The following is a 25,443-nucleotide window of genomic DNA, read 5'->3' on the forward strand; positions in this document are numbered from 1 at the left end:
AGTGATATGAGCTTAAAGTCAAATTGTTATGCGTCCATTGTTTATGCGTTAACTTGAATGGTGAGCAATGTTTGATGGTAATGATTTGAACATCTTCGAAATGTCCTTAGAAGATTGCACTGAGCTTGTATCAAATTGTTCAAGTTGATGGTGAGACCTCGCCCAATATGATTCCATCTAATCATTCATCCATCTTCTTACATTTTGAGCCTTAGAATAGACTCTCTCAACCCTTCATCTTTTGCGATTTTTTCAATTCAAGCTAATCTAGGACAAAAAGCATCATCATATTGCAACATCAGATGATCAAGTTCCAGAGATTCAAGTGTTCATCAATTCAACATAAGTCCCTTTGTGATACCAGCAATCACATCAACCAACTGTGCTTATCCACACGTCGTGACCCGACATACCAGAACCTTGGAGAGTGATCCTTAAGCCAATCTTCGGCATTTGAGAATCTTTGTACAACAGAGGATAAGATACTTTTGGGTATTTTACTCTGTGTTTGCATGTGCATAAAAAACACATCAACACAACTCAAGCAATTTCTCCCTGGCATAAGGCAAACTTCTTCATCATCATTGAGCAGCGATCTTTTTCATTTAACAGCGAAATCCTTCCTTGCATCAGCAGACCCTCTGAAGTATAAAGAAGTGAATCTTGTATTTTTAAACAGCAATTTGGGTCAGCATCACCAAGGATATCCTTCAGCGAACTCCAAATCAGCAAATTTTATGATTGCCACAGCAACCTCTAATCAGCATTGAAGCGAATTTCGCAACAGTGAAGGACAAATTTTAAATATCAGTATTGTCTAAACATCCATTAGCATTCATATCAGGTCTGAGTTTGGTGATTTTGAAGCATTTTTTTCGGAATTAGGTCTGATTTTGTGCTGGTGCAATCACAAATCGGGGTTTGAAAGGTTTTAATTACAGAATTCCTTTCAATATCATTTGTTTTCAAACCCTTGATTTGCTGGTTCTTACTTCTAATTGAAATGAAGCATTCTTGTGATCATTTTCAAGACAAATCTGAATTTTAGAGGCTTAGGGTTTGAATTTGCAACTAGGGTTTAGCAATTATTGAGATTTTATTGATTTTTAAGCTTTCTAAGGAGAAATTGCTATCCTAATTGATAACTTTCAATCCGATATGCATTAATGTCCTATCAAAACCCTAACTTAGGCAAAACCCACAGGTGAAAGATGTCAGCCCTGAGAGTTGGAGGAGTTCCAAGACAAACTCTCATCAAGGAGGTTTCGAAGGGAGTATTACCTGAGTCGAGGATCACATCACTACGACGTTGGAGATACCAACTTAGGCAAGATCGACATGAGGAAGTTTCAAGGCCCTCTCTACAAGAGCAAACCTTTCGAAATACCAAAGAAGATGATCGAGTGGAATCGTGCAAGCAGCTAGCTTTGCTCCAACTATCCAGTGCAACGAACTAATAGTTAGATGTGCCAAGAACTACAATGCCAGCACAAGATAAATAGTGGCACCTAATGGTAAAGTCTTAGCATTCTTATCAAAAGTCGCCATCATCGAGGCATTCAAACATACATGAGCACAAAGACATGATATATAAGAATAAAGAAGGAGCACTGGCAATATTTGAGGACGACCTTGACAAATGCTTAAGCATCATCAATAAGTACTAGATGTCAAAGGCTAGGCCTAGTCTCTCCAAAATGCCCAACAAGCTTCATTGAATTGACTTCAAGGAGGAGTATAGTGACTTCCCTTGCTCAATCAAATCATGCCTCTTAGTTTGATGATTGGATGTTTTACTAGATGGAGGTAGTGACAACATAAATTGGGCGAGGATCATAAGCAATAACATTGATCTATAACTGAAAAGACTAGAGCGCACTAAACAGTTCTACATGAGTTCCTACATCGTTTACTCACTTGCAAGGGCTTATGAATACAAAGGATTGGCATATAGAGGCCCAATTGGAAACGAAGAAGGAGAGATAAGAGTGTGTGAGCTACACACAGCTACACATCCACAACAAGGCACACTTCAGGAGGGTGAATGATGCCTTCTCCATGCACATAGTGAGAACATTGCAAGGCGGCATCCATCAAAGGCTATCTCCGCAGGTGAAGGAATTAGTGAATAAATATGGAGCTTGGTTCATTTAGTACCCCAAGTTCACCTACATATGAGTTCAAGGATGCTCATCCCCGCCATACAAGCGCCCACGCTATCCTACGGATAAGATGGTATTATTCGAACTCTTGAGACAATTAGTCACCTATGACAAGATTCAGAAGAACAAGCATAAGACTGGAATTTCCCTTCCCATTTTAGGTGGACAGTCAATGGAAGTACGTCCATCCCTACAAGCAGCTGAAAAGTCAGAAGAGGAGATGAAATGTTATCCCCTTGTTGAATATCCTTCAAGAACTAATTTCAATCCATATGGCAACATGAGGATCAATGGTAGCAGGCACAAGCACAGGTCGCATATAGAACATTATTGGATGAACGCCAAAGATCACTTTGAGATTAGAAGGAAGATGTTCTCCAGGCTACCAATAGGGACCATCAGGATGTGTAGAGTATTCCCCATCCCCGATCAAGTGCGAGATGATAGAACACGCCTCTAGCATGCTTATTATTTTATCCTTTTCCTTCTTAATATTGTTTGGGGCTTTGTGTTTATCTCCAGAATGGGGGGTGGACCTTCAGGTTCCACATGGTGGGGTGGTAATGTTTAAGTTGACTGTGTCGACATTGAGATTACTGAGTTAGATGAGTTGATGAGGCTTGTCATGGCCTACACACAAAGATGGGTGGATATCCAAATCAACAAGTTGAAGAACCAAGATGCATAGTTGACATTTGATATGATGGGAGATCCGGATTCAACCGATGAGGAAACGGAGAGCGTAAGCATGAGTGAGAATGCTACTCAGTCTTCCCAACCTAAGAGTTCCAAGAAGAAAGGAAGCCACAAAGAAGGATCAAGACAAAAGAAGCACAAGACAAATTCAGATCATCCTTCTACCAACACTTCATCCATACATGAGGTCATGATGAATAGAGTAACCATCAATGAAGGGCAATCACTCAAGAGAGGCATGGATCAAGGCATGAAAGAGTCCCTAGAATCCACAATATAGGACAATCAAGGTGAAAAGATAGATAAGGGAAAGCAGCTCCAAGTACAAGATCCTCCAACAATGCAAGAACAAGCTATTAACAACAAGGCCACAGAGGATGTATATGTGGAGGTAATGGATGAGGATGATGATGAGGAAACAACTTCTCCACTCTGGGTAGAGCAGCAATTCAAGGAGTTACAAGTAGAGAAAGAGCGATCTACTATCTCAGCTTGGCTCAAGGAAAGAATGACTAAGGAAGTGATAGTAGCAAAAGAAGAGGCAATAGATAATTTGAATAACTTGTTGGATAGGATTGGTCAGACAATTGAGAAGACGAAAGCCACTAAGCTTTCCAAGATCACAAGAGATCGTACAGGGTCCCAGATTATACAGATAGCTACCCCAAGAGTGGACAAGCCAGAAGATGAGATCATTGCTGATGATTATGACTTGGAAACAATTGAGTTAGGTCCTGCCACCACTAAACAAGAGATGAAAGAATTGAGTGATTCAATGAAGACAATCCAAGATAGATTGAGGATTGAACTAGAAAACGAGAAGCTGGAAAGAGAATTGAATACCTTAAGGAATTATGTGCAGCAACTCAGGAATCTGATAAGACAAGTTGACCCTTCAAGCATGCCTCCATCATTGCTTCCACCAAATTCACTTGATGATCTGGAAGAGATGAGGAATAACTCTCAAGTGTTGAAGAGTTGGATTGAAGAGTATCTTCGGCAGTTGTTAGGGGTTATTCCCCTTCCTAGCTTGAACTAAGTGCACTTGACAGTGCATTAGTCCAGGATATTTCATGCATATTTATGTCTGGGATAATGTTTGGGGCTTCCTCTTAGGGGGAGCAGAGTGGTTTTTGAGTTGTGTTGCTCTCTACCTTAGTCCTTGATGTCAAAGGGGGAGAAGTTTGAGAAGTTTGTGCTTAAGAAGTTTGGAAGTATATAGTTTTTCTTTCTAAGGGGGAGAAGTGTTTGAGAAGTATTTTGAACATGTTGGAGAAATTGTTTGTCGTTGATGAATGTTGCCATCAATGACAAAGGGGGAGATTGTTAGAATTACTTATCTATGTTATCATTGGTGTCAATCTAGTGGTACGGATTTTGGTCCAAATTGATGTGGAAGATAGGTATGTGTGTTGTGTTGCAAACTATGGAAGATAGGTATGTATGATGCAGGAGGTACAAATTGTTGCGTTATATATTGGCAATATGAGATTTTTGGTGCTCCGGAAGTCTGTGAAGTAATTAGAATATTCGAGATTTGTAGAGGTCCGGATTGCTCCGCATTTTATGTTCTCTTGTTTCACGTTTGATATTATAATATCCATGCATGTATCTATGTTATTCTATCTTGGCACGTGTTGTTGTGTTCTAAGAATGTGTTTCTCGATCCGGATTGTGCTCGGATGTTCTATCTTTTAGTCCAGTGATTGCGGTGTTTGATAACGTGTTGTTGCATTATGGTGTGGTCTACTTTTTATTCCTCTCCACCGCAAGAATGCTTAGTGAAGACCTATTTTGAATTATGTTTCTTCATCTCCTTGGCCGACTTGAATAATATATTTTGGAGATCAATATATATATATATATATAAAATCACTTGTAATGAAAAATAATCAAGAAGGTTTAGCAGAAGGAAGTTGATTATAAAAGTAAGATCTATCTCTGGCAATGTGAAGTGGTTGATCAGTGTGGTGTTTGCTGATGCTGTTTGGTACCAGTGGCAGTGAGCCTAAGGTTTCTTCCGACATTGCAGCGGAGTAGCAGTTGTGTATCTTGTGGTGGATTCTTTCTTTCTTCTTCTGGGGAGTGAGCCCTCCTTTTTCTGGCGGTTTTAGCCAGGTAGTGAGCCAATCTGCAGTGAGCAATTCTAGCAGTGAACCATCTTGTAAAAATCACCTTAACCGGTGTCACCCTAACAAGTGTTTTTATTTTGAGAACTAACATTCTCTGCGGTTTTTCCTTTCTCGGGTTTTCCACATCATATATGGTGTCTCTTGCATGTGTTCTTTTCATGATATCATTCGTTCATGGTTATGCAATGTGAAATCTATATTTACTGGATCTGTTTCTATGAGAAAATTTAATAAGTTTTAATCGATAACTGACTCACCCCCCTCCTCTCAATCATCCAGAACATTCAACAAATACCTTCTGATGGTGAAGAGTTACATATTCCTCCATAAAGGGGAGCTCCATTTTGCACAATTGTAGACCTCCAAATGAAGCGTGCCCAAAATCAGATTCAACACCCAAAAATACTGCCCTAGTTTGGATCAGTAATGCACACCCTAGCTGCCTTCGACACTAAATATCCTATGCAGTTAAAAACCTTTGAAATTTTTTGTTTCAACTAGTTATTTGAAGACCAAGTTGTGGACTTCCCTTGTAAAACTCTATGTGACCTAGGAAAGTCCAAAACTTCTCCGAACGTTGATGGCTAAGAAATGCGACCCTCCTATTTTGCATGCCCTAGCAACTGCAAAAAGGGAAGACTTCTGCAATATATAAACACCCTCCCAAACTACAAACTGTATTGGAAATTAACTCAATTAAAAAATAAATGTGTCCCCCTAGAGAAACCCTCACAAGAAAATCCATCATGCAACCTATAGCGCAAAGATTGCCAAGCGACATGAATATCCTCAAAAAAATTGTGCAACTAACACACAAAAATTTGCACAAATTCATGCTAAAATTCCTCACAAAATTATTCTGAAAATCCTCATGAAAGCATTTTGAACATCCCCACAAATTTCACACAAAAAATCCTCACAAAAATATCCTTGCATGAAATTATTCTTAATCCTCTTAAATTAATCCATGAAAAATCCTTCTACTCCAACGTAGATGGTCGACATTAAATGTTGAAGAGAACCCATGGAGAGAGATGTCTCCAATCTCATCAACTTAAACTGACTATCATTTTATGAACAACAATATGACATCTAAGAATACACAAAACACATTTTTCTCCGTGTATCAAAACATCTATGTGATAGTGCACTCAATAAAATGTAAAAAGAACATCAATTATAACAAACTTTAAGTATACCATAACACAATTCATGTGTAAATTCAAGCTTGCAAGGAAGACTTAAACACAAATGCCATATATATATATATATATATATATATATATATATATATATATATATATATATATATATATATATATATATATATATTCCAGATTGTTTACAAATATTTTTGCTCATACGAGCATCAACATGAGACCATTAAAAGCTTTTTTTAAGAGCACAACCATGACACTAATATTTGCTCATTTCGAGTAACCACAATCATGACACTAATATTTGCTCATTTCGAGCAACCACACTAGAATCAACCTATGGAAGACCAAGAGTCACAAATTAGAATCCACCTCCAAACTAGAAGCCAATTGTGGAAGACTAAGAGTCACAACTTTGAATTCCATATTAGATGTCCCTTTGGGATTTGAACTTTGATCTCCACAATGAGGACTCAATGCTTTAACCAATTGAATACAACCCCTTGGACAAATGCCATCTATAGTTAAGACCAACCATTCTCTTATAATTTTACCAAAGATACATATTAATAAGCATGTGTAATCTTACTAAAGAGAATCGTACATAAAGAATAATTATAATGAAACTCAAAGTAAGGTATTGAATGAAACTCTATAATTGTTAATTATTATAATGAAGAGAAGCAAAGTAAGCATATAAATATTATTTGTATCCTTTGATAATGCCCTAGAACCAATTATAGTTGGAAGGTTCATTGAAAGCATTAAATTAATTAACCAACTAAAACAACATGCACGAAACCTTTTCAAGTTCAAAAATTACTTTGGCACTATACACAGTGGAAGTTTATGAGGAAAAGCTAGTTCAACATAATTAAACATTATTTAACTATTAGGATGACATAAACCACACAAATTGAACAAATAACTTGTCAGCAACCTCTTCAAATTCATAAACTACTATCCTTTAGGAATGTTGCACATGCCAGATACAATTGTAGGGTTTGTTGAAGGCATTTCTCTAAAGAGCAAACTAAAATAACATGAAAGCAACATCTTCAAGTTCATAAATCCCTTTGGACTTGTATGCAACAGAGCTTTATAAGGAAAAGCTATTTCAACATAATTAAACATTTTTCAACTGTCAAGATGACATAAATCACACCAATTGAACAAAAATGATAAAATTTCTTTAAAGTGAATCAAAATGTAAGATTTTTGCAGAAGCAAGAAACCAGACAAAAACAGAAAATTCAGCATACATAGGAAGCTCACGTGTCAACCCATCAAATAATAATTGATTTGCACCAGTAATGAAATTCAGCAATTTTACAGCCCATGAATCTTCTCTTGTGTGGACAGCAAGCTCCATTCGAATCAGTACCTGCTCCTCTATCATACATAGATAAGTAACACCATTTTTGCTACCACAATCTTGAAATTCAAACAAAACTACTTAAAGCAAAGGGCAAATGAAACTGAAAATAAATATTTTTACCACATAAGTTGCTTCTAGTGAATGCCAAAATTAGAAATAGTAAAATATTTTGGCCATGTATTGGAGTACACCATGAACAATAACCCTACATGAAAGTTCTGATTTAGAATTAGTATGAAAATCAATAAATAATATCGCATTGGATTTTACTGGATCGTCAACTAGTTCCACATGCCTTCCTCTAACAAAAATCATACATACTTTATATTTTGATAAAAAATATTCCTGATTCTACCAATTAATAACAACTTGTAATTCCAACTTCTAAATGTAACAGAATATGAATTTGGCAGTAAACCAGCCACTTCCACTTATTCAGTGGGTAACAAGGTTAGCCCCAAATTTGAAAAATAAAGAGCATTGTTTAGTACTACTATAACAGCGATTTACAATAAAGCTAACAATGAAGCATCATAAGAAAACATTGCTACTAAGATCCATGAAGTTAGAGAATCAATCCTAAACTCAAATAGTGAAATTAGGAGTTTAGAACAGCAATACCTAATCTGATATGCAATAGCTGTAAACTGATTTTTCCAACAAGCAACAACAGAAAGCTTCAAATGTTCATGACTTCCTCGAATCTTCCCCGAATGAGCTCAAACTGAAAGCAAAGAAACCATAAGGGCTAAGCTTCCAACTCCCCACCACTCCAAGTCCCAAACCAACAACCACGAATATGGCATGCATCCCAGTGCAGCCCAGGCAAGATGGTATGACCAGCAAGAGGGTACGACCAGCAGAAAAACTCAATGTCTCCACCAAAAGTCACGATACCCTAGGCATAGGAGCGCCCAGATCCAAGGAAAAGAACAAGCCAATACCCACAAAAATTTAATCAAACCTCCAGTTGGTAGGAAAATAACTTTGAATCAGCATAGAGGGTCTTCACACTTCAAAAACCAAACAAACTTCACTCACACTAGTTAGGAAACATCAAATCCACACAAAACTGAAATCTCCATTGGAATACCCTGGCAACCTCTGGACAAAGCCGCTCCACAATCAGCTAGGAGTTATCTTTCAAAATATTCGCATTACCCAAATGAGCCTTTCAAAATTGCTTTTATTGTTCTCTCAAAGGGATCGACCCTCTTCTCCAAGCCATGTAGGATTAAAAGTTTTACTTTATTTTATTTCCCTTTTCATGTGCACAAATAACTTAATAAAAATTCATTAATAATTCCCAACTTGGTCGCCCACATGAGAACATCTTTTCAAAACAACTTAAAAGTCATTGATCCTAGGCGTGGGGGTCAAAAAGCAACTTGAAATTATAAAAATCACTTATGTTATTACCTTCCAGAAACGAACTCCAAGATACCTGAATAAGCCACCCCTCAAACTGGATTGCCAGAAATAGAAACCGAGTGTTGTACCATACTGCTAAAAATAGCAAATAACTTCAAACACCTTTTAAGCACAATCCAAGTAGTCGTTGTAACTTGCTAAAAATAGTAAGTTCAAAAATCCCCTCTAGTGGAAATGCATGTCACACCATTATGAAGCTCTTTGAAAACCGAAAATGATCCAAAGAGAAAAATGTCAAACTCTTGCAAACAACCCCTCAAAACCTACTAGAAGATGGAAACCCTAATTCTGTCTCTAATTAGCCTATGGGCCTCCAGAATAGGCTAAACGTCAACCAAATGGACTAGTGTTGGAAAAGGGACTTTACAGTCTACCCTCCCCAAGTTTGCTTGTCCTCAAGCAAACGCAAGGTTGGATGCTGCAAAATTTGCTCATCCTCCCATGTTGCATCCTCAATCGATAGATTCTTCCACTTCACCAAATATTCCTTAATAGATCTTCTCCTCAACAAGCGCTCCCTGAAATCAATGATGGTCTCCGGAATCACAACCAACTATCCCTCCTCATCCAATGGAGACAAATCTAATGAAGCCACTACATTATGTCCAAGTGCCTTCTTGAGGCGTGACACGTGGAAAACATTATACACTCTATTGCTCATTGGTAGTTCTAACTCGTAAGACACTTCTCCGATTCTCCTGGTGACTCTAAAAGGTCCATAGAAATGTGGCTTGAGCTTCTCTACCCTGCTCTTCTCAGGAGTAGACCGTCTGTAAGGCTGGAGTCTCAAGTAGACCATGTCACCAACCTCAAAAGTGCATTCCATACATTGTTGATTAGCATATAAATTTTGTTGATTATGTGCATGCTGAAGATTATTCTTCAAAGATCTCAGAATCACCTGACTTTGTTGCAACATATCCCTTGCTTGAGGGGCCTGTTGATGTGTATTTTGTACATGACCAAACACAGAATAAAATACCTAAAGGGTACCTTATCCTCTCTTGAATAAAGTCTCTGAATGCTGAAGATATTGCGAAAAGGATCACTCAGGATGACTTCAAGGTTCTTCGTTGTAGGATCTCTACGTGTGGATAAGCTCTCTGTGGTATGATGTGATTTACTGGAATCACAAGGGGACTTACACTCAATGACCTGAACGTCTGATTTGTTGGAATCACAAGTTCTACTAACTAACTGGAAGACAAACAAATGGCAAAAGATGCAAGGTTCAGGAAGTCTATTCTACTACCTAGAATGCAAGGAGATGGATGAACGACTAGGTGGAGTCCTACTGGGCTGGGTCTCACCATCAGGCTGAACAATTCAACACCAACTCAGTGCGATCTTCTAAGGGATGCTTCCAATATGTTTAAATCGTACACCATCTGACAATGATCACCATTCAAGAAAATACATGAAACAATAGACGTGTAACGACTTATGATTAAGCTCATTTGTTCCAGTTGACCACGCAAGGCGCACTTACCATCAGCAAGAGGCTAGTGGTTTAGATAAGACAGATTCCACACAGGTGCATTCAACAATTTCCTTCATTCGATCTAATCATCTACCGTCTAGAATTGAAGATTCAACAAGAAACCATGCATATTGCAAGAAACGACACACTTCACCATTACTTCAATGAAAATGGAGTTTATTTACAATCAATGGCAACAATTTCTTGCCTTGTCCTCCTATCCTACTCTAATTGCTATTCTATCAACTGACTATTCACCTTCTAACTATTAATGACTAACTATTCCTTAAACTACTTTCTATTAGCCTTTACAAATGAAGAGTCGGGGCTTATATAGTGCCCTTAATACAATTCAATGGCTAAGATCAATTTGAGATCAATGGCCAAGATTCTACAATGAAAACCCTAATTAGGGTTTGTTACAACAAACTTAATTCCGACCAATGAAATAATTGTATTAATTGGACACATGTCTTCTCTGGAATATTCGACCAATGGATAGTCGGGGTAGGTACATTGAAGTTTGTGCCACCTCCCATGAGTTAGGTACATTGAATCTGGACATGCTGAGGTGGACCAACCTGACTGGAGGAGTGATGACTAGGATGCCACCTCGTCTGACACTTGTAATTTGGTAGATATTCAACTTGATGTTGCTGAGAAGCTAGCTTTAATTAACTCTTCTGAAACTATCTGCTTCCCCAACGAATCCTTGCTCTGACTTCTTTTGTCTTTGATGTGCAGGATGATGATGTACCTCGCCTTGGAATGCTGGATTGGAGAAGGTTATTCCTGATGATGTTTGTCCGAAGAAGACCGTCCTTGTCGATGCTAGACTGGAGGAGGTCGCCCTTATCCTTGCTTGATCTTCTTTGATGATACTGAGCTGGAGGAGATCATCCTTGTCCTGGCTTGTAGATCCTCCGAGCTTGGGAGTCGCCATTTGATGCCTACACAAAAATTCCAAAATTAGTCTTTAAGCATTATATCTTAAAGTGTAGAAATTAAGACTCTCCAAAGGGAAGATTCAAGATATTGATTAGGAAATTTCATGATAAATCTAGGATTCTTCATACCTCCCCCTTGAATGCTTTAATATAAAACCTTCGAAAATGATGAAAGAAAACTGGATTTTGCTAGACAAGGTTTAGATTATAGTCTTCCCTTGGATGAATTACGCCTCCATTAGTCTTCAAAAGAGCTCCACCTTCCACTAGCTTCTTCAAAATCTGGAAATTCGCCTTCAAATACCCTTCAAAAATCTGGAAATTATCCTCCAATCTAGCAAGAAATTCGCCTCTCCAATAGCCTTCAAAATGAATTTCGCCCTCCTTAGTCTCCACACTTAGTAGAATTTCGCCTCCAACATGTTATATTTCGCTCCTCCAATTCGCACTTCAACTTCGCATTTAAAAAAGGGATGAATGAATGATTAAAACTTGAACAAAGCATCTCCATTATATAGAGCGCTCACCTTCTTTCCTCCAAGGCCGACTTGGCAAAAGGGATAAAAAAATAAATAAAAACTCTTTAAAAAGGTGGCCGACTTGCCTATAAAGGCAAAATAATGCCTTTGAGCGCTCACTAACAAATTTTAATTCAAAAAATTAATTTTAGATGCCTCCAAGATACATTTTTTTTTATTATTTCAAGATCAAAAATTAATTTTAAAAATGCCTCTAATTTAATGCGAATTTGATTTAATGTTTCCAAATGCCTTGAAGTTAGCAATTTTGAGGAGTATTAACGCTTGACTAAGGTATTAATGAAGAATATCAATAACTTCACCCTAGACCCTTAGCAAGGGTTAGGAGCGATTTTTCAAATTAGGCCTTGAATACCTTATTTTTACACGTCCAAAACTTCATCTAGGCATCTTAAATGGCATCTTTTACTGGAGTTGCCCTGGACCCTCAGCAAGGGTCAAGAGCGATTTTTTGGTATTAGGACAACTCCTTCATCCTTCTAACTTTGAATCACTTTCCAAGGCATTAGAACATCATCTCAAGCTTATTCATAGGCCTAGCTTTGCTCAACTCTGGAGGAAAAAGTCCAATTTTAGGTTTTCGCCCTAGACCCTTAGCAAGGGTCAGGAGCGAATTTTGCTTATCTAGCTTGTTTGCTTCTTGTTCGTCATCCAAATTATCTTCAAAGGGTAAAACATGCCTTTTCACATCCATTCCAATCATAGAACATCATTTTGACTTTGCAAAAAAAAGTGTTTTTGAGAATTTCGCCCTGGGCCTTCAAAGAGGGTCAGGAGCGAAATTTGCCATTTAGGTCAAAATGTTTCATTTCTCACCTTGAAACCTCTTTGACATTCCAATTCAACCAAGACTAAGCAAAAACATCTCCCACAAGATTTTTGCCCTGGACCCTCAGCAAGGGTCAGGAGCGAATTTTAAGTTTTCAACAAAATCCTTCACTTTTTCAAATTGACACTTTTTCAGGTGGGTAAAGGGAGATGTCCTTGTTTTGTCTATGTCCAAAACTTGACTTTTTTCGTTGCAAGATGAGAGAAATTCAAAATTTCGCCCTGGGCCCTCAGCAAGGGTCAAGAGCGAACTTGCTTTTATTGCCCAAAATTCATCAATTTGCAAGCATCCAAACCTTTGAATGATGTTCAACCTTCCTTCCAGGAGACCCTACACATAAAAATTTAGCCAAAATTAGTGACAAATAGGCTCAAATAAGATTTTCGCTCTGGACCCTCAGCAAGGGTCAGGAGTGAAATTCACAATCTAGGCTAAACTGCTCATTCAAGTTTCAAATCACTTCACAGGGCAAGGTAAGATCGTTTTCAAAGCCAGGAACAAGATTTCAAGTTCAAACAAGGTGGCAAATGAAGTTTATAATGAATTTCGCTCTGGACCCTCTGGAAGGGTCAGGAGCGAAATTCCTCTTCCAAGCCAAAATCCATCATTTTCTTCAAGGTTTTCAATCAATTCCAAAGTCCAAACAAAATGCTTTGCAAATCAAAATTTGGTCAAATAAGGCAAGGAATGAGTCCTAGGTTGATTTTCGCCCTGGACCCTCTGGAAGGGTCAGGGGCGAGATTCGCTTTGGACCTCCTGAAAGGGTCAGGAGCGAAATTCGCTTTGGACCCTTAGGAAGGGTCAGGAGCGAAATTTGACTTTTTGAACTCTCCGTCAGGATAATTTTATGGAATATAACATTTAAGTATAAGTGAGTTATATTCCATATATACTTTCAGGATGTTTGAGAGTGGTTTCAGACCTCCAGGAGTTATATTGCAAAATCTAGTTTTTGGAGGTTTTTCAGTTTCCAGACTTAGTCAAATTTCAGGATCAGGACATTCCAGACTTAGCCAAATCTCAGGATCAGGACATTCCAGACTTAGCCAAATTTCAGGATCAGGACATTCCAGACTTCATCACTTATCAACTTGACCTCACTCAAGCAGAACCTGCTATCCAGGTGATCCCCTTGGCGACACTCAAAAGCTAAAGGCTAACAGACAAAACCCTAAAAGACCTAAAAACAAACCCTAGAAAGCAAAAAGCAGGGGTCCCCATTTGCAATGGGGCGATGTGTGAAATGGTCACAACAGGGCCCTACTATCTCCAAAATCAAATCAACAAAACTTGATGCCTCATATCCATACAAGACCATGAAAGGTGACATTTTGATTGACATGTGGTAGGAAGAGTTATAGCAATACTCTCCCAAATGAAGCCATCTTACCCAAGCCTTTTGCTGCTCTCAAACATAATTTCTGAGATAGCCCTCCAACCAATTGTTCACAATCTCCATTTGCCCATCAGTCTTAAGGATGATAACTAGTGCTTGGAGTAAGCAATGTACCACTCAATTTGAAGATCTCCTGCCAAAAAGTGCTTGATGTCCCTGTCACTCACAATGGTTTTTGGTAAACCATGCAATCTGAACACCTCTCTAAAGAATAATTCAGCAACCTGTGCTGTTGTAAATGAGCTAGTAATGGCAAAGAAATGTGCAAACTTCATCAATCCGTCCACGACAACATATATGCAATCTTTTCCTTGCACCCTTGGTAACCCAATTATGAAATCCATCGAAATGCTTTTCCATTTCTAATCGGGAATAGGTAAGGAATGCAACAAACCAATTGGAAAAGTGTGTTCATTTTTGTTTTGTTGGCAGACCAGACACTCCTTGATATAGCGAAGGACCTCATTCTTGAATCCCTTCCATGAAAATCTCTCACGAATCTGCCTATAAGTCTTAAAATACCCTTGATGACTAGCCAAGGGAATGTCATGAAATGATTGTAGAACATTATTTTTGAATTTAGAATCGGGTACAAGAAAAATTTCGTCTTTATAATGTATCAAATCATCAAACGATCCGAAGCCCAGTTCCCACAACATTGTGCTCTCGAAGCAACTAGTTGTTGTCCCAAAGAGACAATTTGAAATCTAGAGGTTTTGTTGTAACTTGCTTCCTCCATGTAGATGCCATTCACCGTGAAAGATGTCAATCAAGCACGCCTCATGCCTGACAAAGGGAAAAACTCCGTACTCTGAAAAATGCATTACAAGGGAGAAGCATATCAATGGCTTCCCCAATAGTGCCCATCTGCAAGGATGAATCGTCGATGCCACCATCAAGACAAACTCCCTCATAACCTAACCCCAAAGACATGAGCTCCAACAACTCTTCAAACTCATCATGAAAGACCACGGGGCCAATTGAATCCGAACCACTTATGTCTCCCTCAAAAGCTATATGTATAACACTAGTGGCTAATCCACTAAGTGCATATTCAGCTGCCCCCTCTCCCTCCATGACTTGAAACTTCAAGAGGTTCTCGAAAAGAGAAAGCTTATTAGCCTCATGATGCCTACAAACATACCTATGCTCATACAAATCTGAATGCAAACGCTGCTTTGCTTGACTAGCCAAACATTTAGTCCTCCTATCCCTTTGTAGCCATCCGCCACACCTTCCTTGAAATTTCTTTACATCATCCTGTAAAGTAGCTGCTATCTCATGATGATGCAAAGGGAAGAAACTGTTGTTGCCAAGCAACAAATCAGAATATATGTCCAAAGTGTCTTCAAGGGCTTTGAACACTCCTTCCTTTGTGGAAGGTTTTTCAATCAATGTTGCTCCAAGAGATGTCTCTAAACAAAAGTCACATGATTCAAGCTTGACTCGAAACTCCATCATTTTGGCTGCCATAATGATAGGTATATCACTGGACTTTGCTGTCCCAATGTGTGTCCCCCACCAAAGGCCAACCTCCTCATCTATGCCAATAGTCCCAGTTAACATGCTGCTGTCCAATATCAGAAAATCAGAATTTTCTGAGTTTAGGGAAGCGTCAAACCCCATCAAGAATTTGCTAATCAATAAGAAAATTAGAACCTTTTGTGTGCAGGATATCGGAAAGCTTAACCAAAGAAACACCATGTTCAGTCAATAAATCAGAACTTTCTGATTTTAGAGCAGCATAAACCTCAATCAAGATATCACTCTCCTCGTGATGAGATGTCAAAGGGCCAAGGGATTTCTTCCATTCTGAGCCAACTCCCCAAGAGGCCTCCAAATGAAAATTACATGTATCCTCCTCATGGCTGCAAACTAAATCCTTCATCCTCTCAACCTTTTGCTCAATGTCAACTATTGTTGCATTATGTTCTCCTTCCTAGGGTGTGCCTTCAATAAACTTATGGATGACTGAAGGATGAATCGAGCTCAACTCTACACCCAGGCCACCACCCTAATTTTTTAATTCTTGAGTATTCTTCAATTAACTCATGGTAGCCTTAAGCTCATAGGTGAGCTTGTCTATATCATCTTCCTTGCTTCTCAAGGCATCGGAATACATCTCATTGAGCTGTAGGAGATGGTCTCTATCAGCAAGAAGGTGAAGGAAATCTGATTTCATCACCACCATAGCTTCTCTAAGAGCTTGCAAATATGCAAGAGATGAATCTCCCTCTTGCATTCTCCGCAAACAATTTGACATCATTCGGTAGGTAACACCAATGTGGGTGAGAGATGCAACTATCATACCTTCATTTAGCCTCAATTGACCTTCCAAGTGGTGTGACTTCTGAAACCCATGTTTTGATTGGTCTATAGCTCCTTCCTCAACACTTTTCCCATCCAACTCATACACCAACAAGCTGTCATCAGCATAACTATGGATTGGATCATTTACCTCATGCTCCTCTTCAATTGCTGTTTCAAAATCATTGCAAAAGCAATGTGAATTTCTATCTTTTTCCTCATGTTTAACATCCTCAATTTGAGTACCAATCTTGGAAGACTCAGCCACATTATTATTTTTTATTTGAAAAGGATGCTTCCTCATGACGAAGCACAAATTTGGAGCTGTTGTTGCAAAAATTTGAAAGATGTTTTCTACATCGGCAATGTTATTAATACCATTCTTCATGTCTAACTCGTAAGAAGATGTTGGTTGAAAATTTTGTAAACTGGGGAAGTTCACAAAATTGTGATTTCAGCCATAATGTGTGAGATTAAAATATCTCCTAATTATAAGGGAAGGCTCCCCCTTTGCTTATTACGCTTACTTAAAACAAAGTTCTAAATACCAAGCCTATTCTAATCTTGGTTGTTACACCATCTCATTCTCTTTCTTCAAAATAGATGCTTATCCTTTTCTCTCTTTTCAGGAAGGACATTACAATTTAGAGCAACAATTATTTAAACAACTTTAAAATTCCTAAGAAACAACTTAGAAGCATATATAATAGTTTTACAAGTAAGAAGCGAAATTTCTATAAAAGCACAAAGTCCTTTGTTGCTTCCCAAGACGGGAAAATAACAGTGAACCTCAAAGTATTCAGCTCACTATTATCCTATCTACCTTTTATAATTAACTTTTGTAACCCAAGCAACTTTCTTTAAATATCAAAATTAAGCTCAAAGTCTTTATGACTGCTATTTTATACAAAATCACAAGATATACTTACTACAAGGTAACAAGATAAAGCTCAAAGTCTTTATGATGTTATCCTCCAACAAGTTCTACTCTATCAATTTCAAAATGTAGCACAAAGTCTACGACCAAATTTATTCTACTCTTTCACAATATCCCTATAAAATGCTTTTACTCAATCAAATCAATTACCATAACAAAAATGACATAAGAACACTCTCACCAAAGAACACAATGAACTCGACACAAAGTTTGATTGCCAAAGATGCTTTCTTTATTGACTGAATTAGCAAAAATCACAAATGAACTTAAAGTTTCACTTTGCTTTTCACTTCGGCAAAATCTAGTTGCATATAGATAAAAGATAAAAATTACAATGAGCACCCTCATATATATAGGAGAGGAGCTATGAGCAAAGCTAGACTACTGTCACCCTCATAAAAATTACAATCCTCTTGTAAGAATATCGGCCAAGTGGAGATTGATTATTTGATCTTTCGTGAGGTGACAGTAGTCTAGTCTCCCAATATCTTCGTCAGTTCTGCAATCAACCTAGATATCTTCAACTCTGTGAACATGAATGTAATTCTTTTTCAGTTTGTTCTTCATACCTCTGTAATCAAAACCATTGCTGGACTTAATTGCCTCATTGTCACTTCTCATTTCATCCTCCATAGCTCTTGCTTTGAAAATTGAGTTAATAGAGTATCTCTCAATAGACAATGCAAATTTGAAACCTGTTTTATGAGAACCAGATTGAGATAATTTTATCAGATGGATACCTTGGGAGCATGAAAATCCGATCATTATAACATCCTATCCTAATAGATGAAGGTAGGAAACTATAAAAACATACATCCATATTGATTGACAACTTCCCAAGCCTCATCAAAAACCCTATTCTTCTCAAGTTTTTTATCAAACATACACATATATGAACCAAAGAAGGCATCGTTAACTCTTCTACAATGATGTAAACTTTCTTTAAGAGTTAACTGAGAATAGTGTTTCTAAACTGGGACTTGTCTTCCATCTCCTTCCAAGGACAAACCTACAAAATTCTTCATAGCAGCAGCACCATACACCAAGCAGGAAAACATGTAGAACTTCAAGGTGGTGTTGTGACCTTTTCACACATCGCTCCATTGCTAACGGGGACCCCCTCCTTTCCTGCTTTCTGCATTGTTAGGTTAAGGTTTTGGCTGCTTAGTGGGCAATTTTGTGTTTCCCATGCCCGAGTCTTGGAATTTTGATCATGCCTAGTGTCGTTTAGGGTTTTTGATGTTAAGGGATCAAGCACGTAGAAATTGAGATTTTTTTTTAAAATGATCCTAGTTTTTGTCTAAGTGTAGACCCTTTTGGAGCATTAACGTGTTTTTTTAAATGTCCTCAACGGTAATTTTAAGTGCTAAGGTGTTTTCAGACCTTTTGGAGTTGTTTTCTCGCTCCTAGAGAATTATTCAAGTTGATTTCGCACTTTGTTCCGATGGGTTCCCTTGTGTTATGCTCCAATTTCTGATGAATTTGAATAAGTCCAATTGAGTTCTATTAAGTTTCGAAGTTTCTAAGTGATTCTGAGTGGAAAAATCATCATTTTCCGGAGTAAAATCCATACTAGAGGTCCTTTTCCCCTCATATTCCTAACTATCCATGGTTTTCCCCTCTCAAAATCCAGACTGGACATGGATTTCCCCTAAAATCCATACTTGCTCCATTTTTCCACCACTGTGAATCCTGTTAATGCATTAGTAGCTTCTGCAAGATAAGATTTTCCTAACTCGTTAATCTCCTCTATTCTGTTTTGGTTTCCTCATCTATACTATTAGATTATCTGATTTATGCTTTCCGAACTGAATATGTTTATCAAACTATAACCTTTGATCTTGATTATGATATTGATATTGGATAAAGATGGATTAGATCGACGACCTACTTAACACAGTTAAGCGTCGATCTAAATGCTATCGAGCTAGTAACCCGATAGCATATTAATGTCGATTCATTTATGAATCGGCATTAATATACTATCGGGGTATTAACCTGATAGCATGTATGCTATTAGTTATTGTTATTGTTTGCCTTGACACCGATTCATTATCGGGTGTGTTTATAATCCATTATCATTTGCTTTGACACCGATTCATTATCGAGTGTGTTTATATCGATTTGTTAACATATACAAATGGCACCGATTAGTTATCATAAACATCGAAGTGAATCGGTAGACAGTCACAACCAAGTGACATCTTGGTCGGACATGTCTAAAAGATATGTCCGATCAAGGTGCCACTTGATCGTGGCTGCCTTGCTATATATACATCATTCAAAAGAAAAGGAAGACATTGAAATCGATACATGTTCATCCTTCAGACCTGCAGAAAAGAAAGACAATAATATTATTGTCATAATAATAATACCAAAAATCAGAAATACACTATCTTGCATATAACTTGTTTATTAAATTGGAAATTGCAATAACTTTTATATGGTATCAGAGCCAAGTTAATCGAACTTGAGGCTATTCAATTTTGTGAATAATTTAAGAACAAGGTTATATACTACATCACATTTCTCCAATGGCCAGCGCTATCAGATTCAAAGACAGACTCGGAGGTGGCGATGATTTTTCAGCCAGGAAGTTCAGAATCCAAAGGATCTTAAAAGAGAACAAAGTGGATTCATTTGTTCAAACTAAAAATGATCAACCTGAAAATGAACCTGACAAAACCGCATGGATTGAAGGAAATGAAAAAGCCATCAAAATAATAGTTGATGGGGTGAGAAACAACATAATGCCCATCATAAGAAAACATCAGACAACCTATAAAATGTTCAAAGCACTTGAAAGCACATTTGAGATATCGAATGCAAGTCAAACTCTGGCATTAAAACGAGAAATAAATCATATCACCATGAACAAGGGGGAGACTATCAACGCCTACTTTATGTGGATATCAACTCTAAGAGATGAACTAGCAACTCTCGATTACGAGATCAAAAGCAAAGAGTTAACACTCATTGCTCTAGATGGGTTGCCTAGTGGATGGAATACATTCATCCAAAGCATCAGTGCAAGGTCCAAATATCCTAAGTTCGAAAGATTAAGGGACGATTGTCTCCAAGAAGAATCAAGATTGAACAAGATGGGAGTAAAACAAAAGAACATAGATGAAGACCTTCAAGTCCTAAATACTAACACAAATAAGACAACCAAGAAGAAGCAATTTAGGAAAAGGAAGGGTTATCAAGGCAAGAACACTTCAAAGAGAGACCTATCACATATTCAATGCTATGGGTGCGATAAGTTCGGGCACTTTGTTGCAAAATGTCCAGAGAGAGCCAAACAAGCCACATTTGCCAAAGCAGGAAAATCTAAAAGAGAAGATAACTCCCAGAACTATGTCCTCTACTCAGCACTTACAAGCCATGCATCAAATAAGTCTAACTCCTGGGTGATCGACAGTGGTTCATCCAGACACATTACAGGGTTTAGAGAAGTGCTAGACTCCATGACAGAGGATAATGAAGAGGAAGTAACCATCGGAGATGATTCCTCACATCCAATTAGAGGAATTGGTTCCTGCACCATCAAACTGAAAACAGGTATATCATTGCAACTCGAAGGAGTACTGGATGTCCCCGGCATCAAGAGAAATCTAGTCTCCATATCAGCCCTAGAAGATAACGGATACAGAGTAACCTTCATGGAGAACAAGGTGTTGGCTTGGCCGAAAAATTCTTCCATCAAGAAAGCTAAAGTCATTGGTCAAAGACGAGGCTATTTGTATGAATTGTGCACAGAGCCCAACCTAGCCCTGATTCACGAAGCAACAAATGCAAATGAGGTCTGGCATAGAAGACTAGGCCACCTGAATTATAGAGCTTTGTCATCTATGAGAAACCTTGTCACAGGTTTACCTAAGTTGCAGCAATATCATTCAAAGGCATGCAAGGGATGTGCCCTAGGTAAAAATATCAAGGGTGCCTTCCATAATAGTACTAGGAAAACAAGCAAAGTATTAGAATTAGTTCATTCTGATGTATGTGGACCTATGTCCGCTCCTTCTCTAGGAGGATGTTTGTATTATGTAATATTTGTTGATGACTACTCTAGGAAAACTTGGATCTACTTTCTGAAGTGTAAAGAATCAGAAGAGATCCTTAGTAGGTTTAAAGAGTTTAAATCACTGACAGAAAACTACTCAGGTAATAAAATCAAAACCCTAAGAACTGATAATGGGGGGGAATACACATCAGAATTATTTAGAGATTTTTGTAAAAACTCAGCGATTAAGAGGGAGCTAACAATACCTTATAATCCTCAACAAAATGGGGTAGCTGAGAGGAAAAATAAAACAATTGTAGAAGCTGCCAAAGCCATGATTCTTGATCAGAATCTAAATATCAATCTTTGGGCAGAAGCAACTAACACTGCTGTGTATATCCAAAACAGATGTCCTCACTCACATGTTGAAGATAAAACTCCTGAGGAAGTATTTACCAAACTAAAGCCCGATATCAGCCACCTTAGGATATGTGGGTGTCCTGTCTATATACATGTACCTATAGAGAAAAGACTAAAACTAGAACCTTCTCGAAAAAGGGGAATACTTGTAGGATATAGCGAAACATCCAAAGCTTATAGAATATATATACATGGTCAGAGAAATATTGAACTTAGTAGGGATGTAATCCTTGAAGAAGACTTAGCTTTCAAAAGAGCCCTAAGTACAATAGAGCCTGAAATTTATATCCCCACTCCTAACATAGAAGAAGACCCCACTCCTGAGCTTCAGAGGGAGAATCTTGAGGAAACCATAGGTGAAACTTCAAACCCACCTAAATAAAACCTCAAGAAAAGACCTCTATGGGCCACCAAAACTGTAGCAGAAGCTCAGAAGTTTGTTGCTCCTTCGGGAACCTTCAGGGAAAGCAAAAGACCTAATAAATTCACTAGCTATGTTGCTCTTATGAATAATCTTTCTAAAACTGAACCAAACAATGTATCAGATGCACTTAAACATCAAGTATGGAAGGATGCCATGTCTGAAGAGTATCAATCCATTATGAAAAATGATGTTTGGGAGATTGTTCCTAGGCCAACCAACAAATCTGTGGTTTCATCTAAATGGTTATTCAAAATCAAACATGTTGCAAACGGCAGTATTGAGAAACACAAGGCCAGATTTGTAGCCAGAGGATTCTCACAAAGGGAGGGAATAGACTATGAAGAAACCTTTGCACCCGTTGCCAGGTATACATCAGTGAGAGCTGTATTAGCCATTGCAACAGCAAAAGGATGGAAGGTACACCAAATGGATGTTAAGACAACATTTCTAAATGGTGAGATCTCAAAAGAAGTCTACCTAGAGCAACCTGAAGGGTTTGAAATTTATGATGCAGAGTCTCATGTGTGCAGACTCAAGAAAGCTCTCTATGGGCTTAAACAGGCCCCCAGGGCCTGGTATGAAAGAATTGACACCTATCTCTCAGGACTAGGCTTCTATAAAAATGATGCAGATCCTAATCTCTACTACAAAAGAAATAGAGATGATATGCTAATGTTGATTTTATATGTTGATGACTTATTAATCACAGGAAATGATCATCTTATAGATCAATGCAAGAATGATCTATCCAAAGAATTTGATATGAAGGACTTAGGACTCCTTCATTACTTCCTAGGATTAGAAGTATGGCAAAATTCTGACAATATTATACTAAACCAAGGAAAGTATACCTTGGACATTTTGAAGAGATTCGGAATGCATAACTGCAGACCTATGACATCTCCCATGGAAACAAATTTACATAAACTTAAGGAAGCAACAGCAGAGTCACAATCCACTGATCCTACACTCTACAGACAGATGATTGGGTCCCTGATGTATCTGGTGAATACAAGGCCAAATATCTGTTATGCTGTCAATGCCTTAAGTCAGTTTATGTGTGAGCCTAAGGAAATTCACTTGATTGCAGTGAAACACATTATGAGATACTTACAAGGTACTCTAAACCTTGGTCTCAAATATGAGAAAGTCAATCTAGACCTACACGGATTTACAGATTCAGATTGGGCTGGGAGTGTGACAGACAGGAAAAGCACTTCAGGGTGTTGCTTCAGTTTAGGATCAGCCATAATATCTTGGATCATCAGAAAACAGTCTTCTGTAGCTTAGAGTTCCACCGAGGCCGAGTACATTGCAGCTTCCATGGCTGCTCGAGAAGCAGTATGGCTTAGGAAGTTGCTTGTGGGACTATTTGGTGAACCTATGAAACCCACTGTCATCCATTGTGACAACCAAAGCTGCATAAAGCTTTCTATAAATCAAGTATTTTATGACAGATCCAAGCATATTGAGATTCCATACCATTATGTGTGAGACATGGTAGACAAAAATGTGATCAAATTGGAATATGTTAGCACAGGAGATCAGACTGCAGATATTCTGACCAAACCACTTTCCAGAGTGAAGGTTGATCACTTCAGAAAAGGTTTAGGTATGATAGAAAGGTAATCTGCTTTGTAAATAAGATGTTTAATGTGTAAACTTCTTTTGTCATGTTGGGACATTCTGGGTTTCACCCCCCGTGTTCATATCTAAGAGGTGACGATCTCTCAAATTATGAACACTTGTATGTAGACATCATAAGGTGACGATCTTATGATTCTCTAAACCAGTTATCATGATTGGATTTCTGGTATGTCATGGATGTGCCATGATGGTGTTGTGATAAAATATTTGTCTAAAATGTTTGTGCACATATCACAACCTGGATAAGATGAGAATCTAACCATCCTCATATGTTTATCCTTAGTATTGCGTGTTTAGGCAATACTGATATCGCGTGTTTAGGTGATATCTTGTCATAATGAAATGATAAATCTTTTATATCACATGATTAGGTGATACTCTATGTCACATGCTTAGAGTGATGTTTTATATTTGTATATTATGTCCTGATGATACTTCATATCATATGTATAGATGATATATATTCTTAGAGATTGACATTATGGAAAAAGAAATGTGATGCAGGTTACTTTATCTATCTTCCAAAGCTAAGAGGGAGTGTTAATGCATTAGTAGCTTCTACAAGATAAGATTTTCCTAACTCGTTAATCTCCTCTATTTTGTTTTGGTTTCCTCATCTATACTATTAGATTATCTGATTTATGCTTTCCGAACTGAATATGTTTATCAGACTGTAACCTTTGATCTTGATTATGATATTGATATTGGATAAAGATGGATTAGATCGACGACCTGCTTAACACAGTTAAGCTTCAATCTAAATGCTATCGGGCTAGTAACCCGATAGCATATTAATGTCGATTCATTTATGAATCGGCATTAATATACTATCGGGGTATTAACCCGATAGCATATAATGCTATTAGTTATTGTTATTGTTTGCCTTGACACCGATTCATTATCGGGTGTGTTTATAATCCATTATCATTTGCTTTGACACCGATTCATTATCAAGTGTGTTTATATCGATCTGTTAACATATACAAATGGCACCGATTAGTTATCATAAACACCGAAGTGAATCGGTAGACAGTCACGACCAAGTGACATCTTGGTCAGACATGTCTAAAAGACATGTCCGATCAAGGTGCCACTTGATCGTGGTTGCCTTGCTATATATACATCATTCAAAAGAAAAGGAAGACATTGAAATCGATACATGTTCATCCTTCAGACCTGCAAAAAAGAAAGACGATAATATTATTGTCATAATAATAATACCAAAAATCAGAAATACACTATCTTGCATATAACTTGTTTATTAAATTGGAAATTGCAATAACTTTTACAAATCCATACTAGGGTCGCTTTTCCCCAGGGAGCAATAAAATTTGACTAAGTGTCAGGATTTATCCTGACTACCCACGTTTTTCCACCAGGGAGGTATGGACAAGGTTGCGAATGACGTTTGCATTCATTCCACACCTGGGTAGATTTTCCACCAGGTCTTTTGTGAAAAGTTTTTGAGGATTTTTGTCCAGATTTTCATCCTGACTCATATCGATTTTCCACTGAGAGTACTTTTCATGATTTTGAGTCCAGAATTTCATCCAGACTG

At 37.9% G+C, this 25,443-nt stretch overlaps 1 protein-coding gene across 2 annotated transcripts in view; it reads right to left on the reverse strand.

Annotated features, from left to right (window-relative positions):
• Window positions 1-25,443, reverse strand: part of LOC131065707 (exonuclease V, chloroplastic) — a 146,088-nt gene that overhangs the window by 69,573 nt on the left and 51,072 nt on the right. For both annotated transcript variants that reach the window (XM_058000301.2, XM_059209275.1), the window contains exon 3: window positions 7,410-7,531. In XM_058000301.2, coding sequence (XP_057856284.2) covers window positions 7,410-7,531 — 122 coding nt within the window. The remainder of the gene's footprint in view (window positions 1-7,409; window positions 7,532-25,443) is intronic.

The sequence above is a fragment of the Cryptomeria japonica genome, chromosome 7 (assembly GCF_030272615.1).
Source record: "Cryptomeria japonica chromosome 7, Sugi_1.0, whole genome shotgun sequence".
In the NCBI taxonomy this organism is placed as follows: Eukaryota; Viridiplantae; Streptophyta; class Pinopsida; order Cupressales; family Cupressaceae; genus Cryptomeria; species Cryptomeria japonica.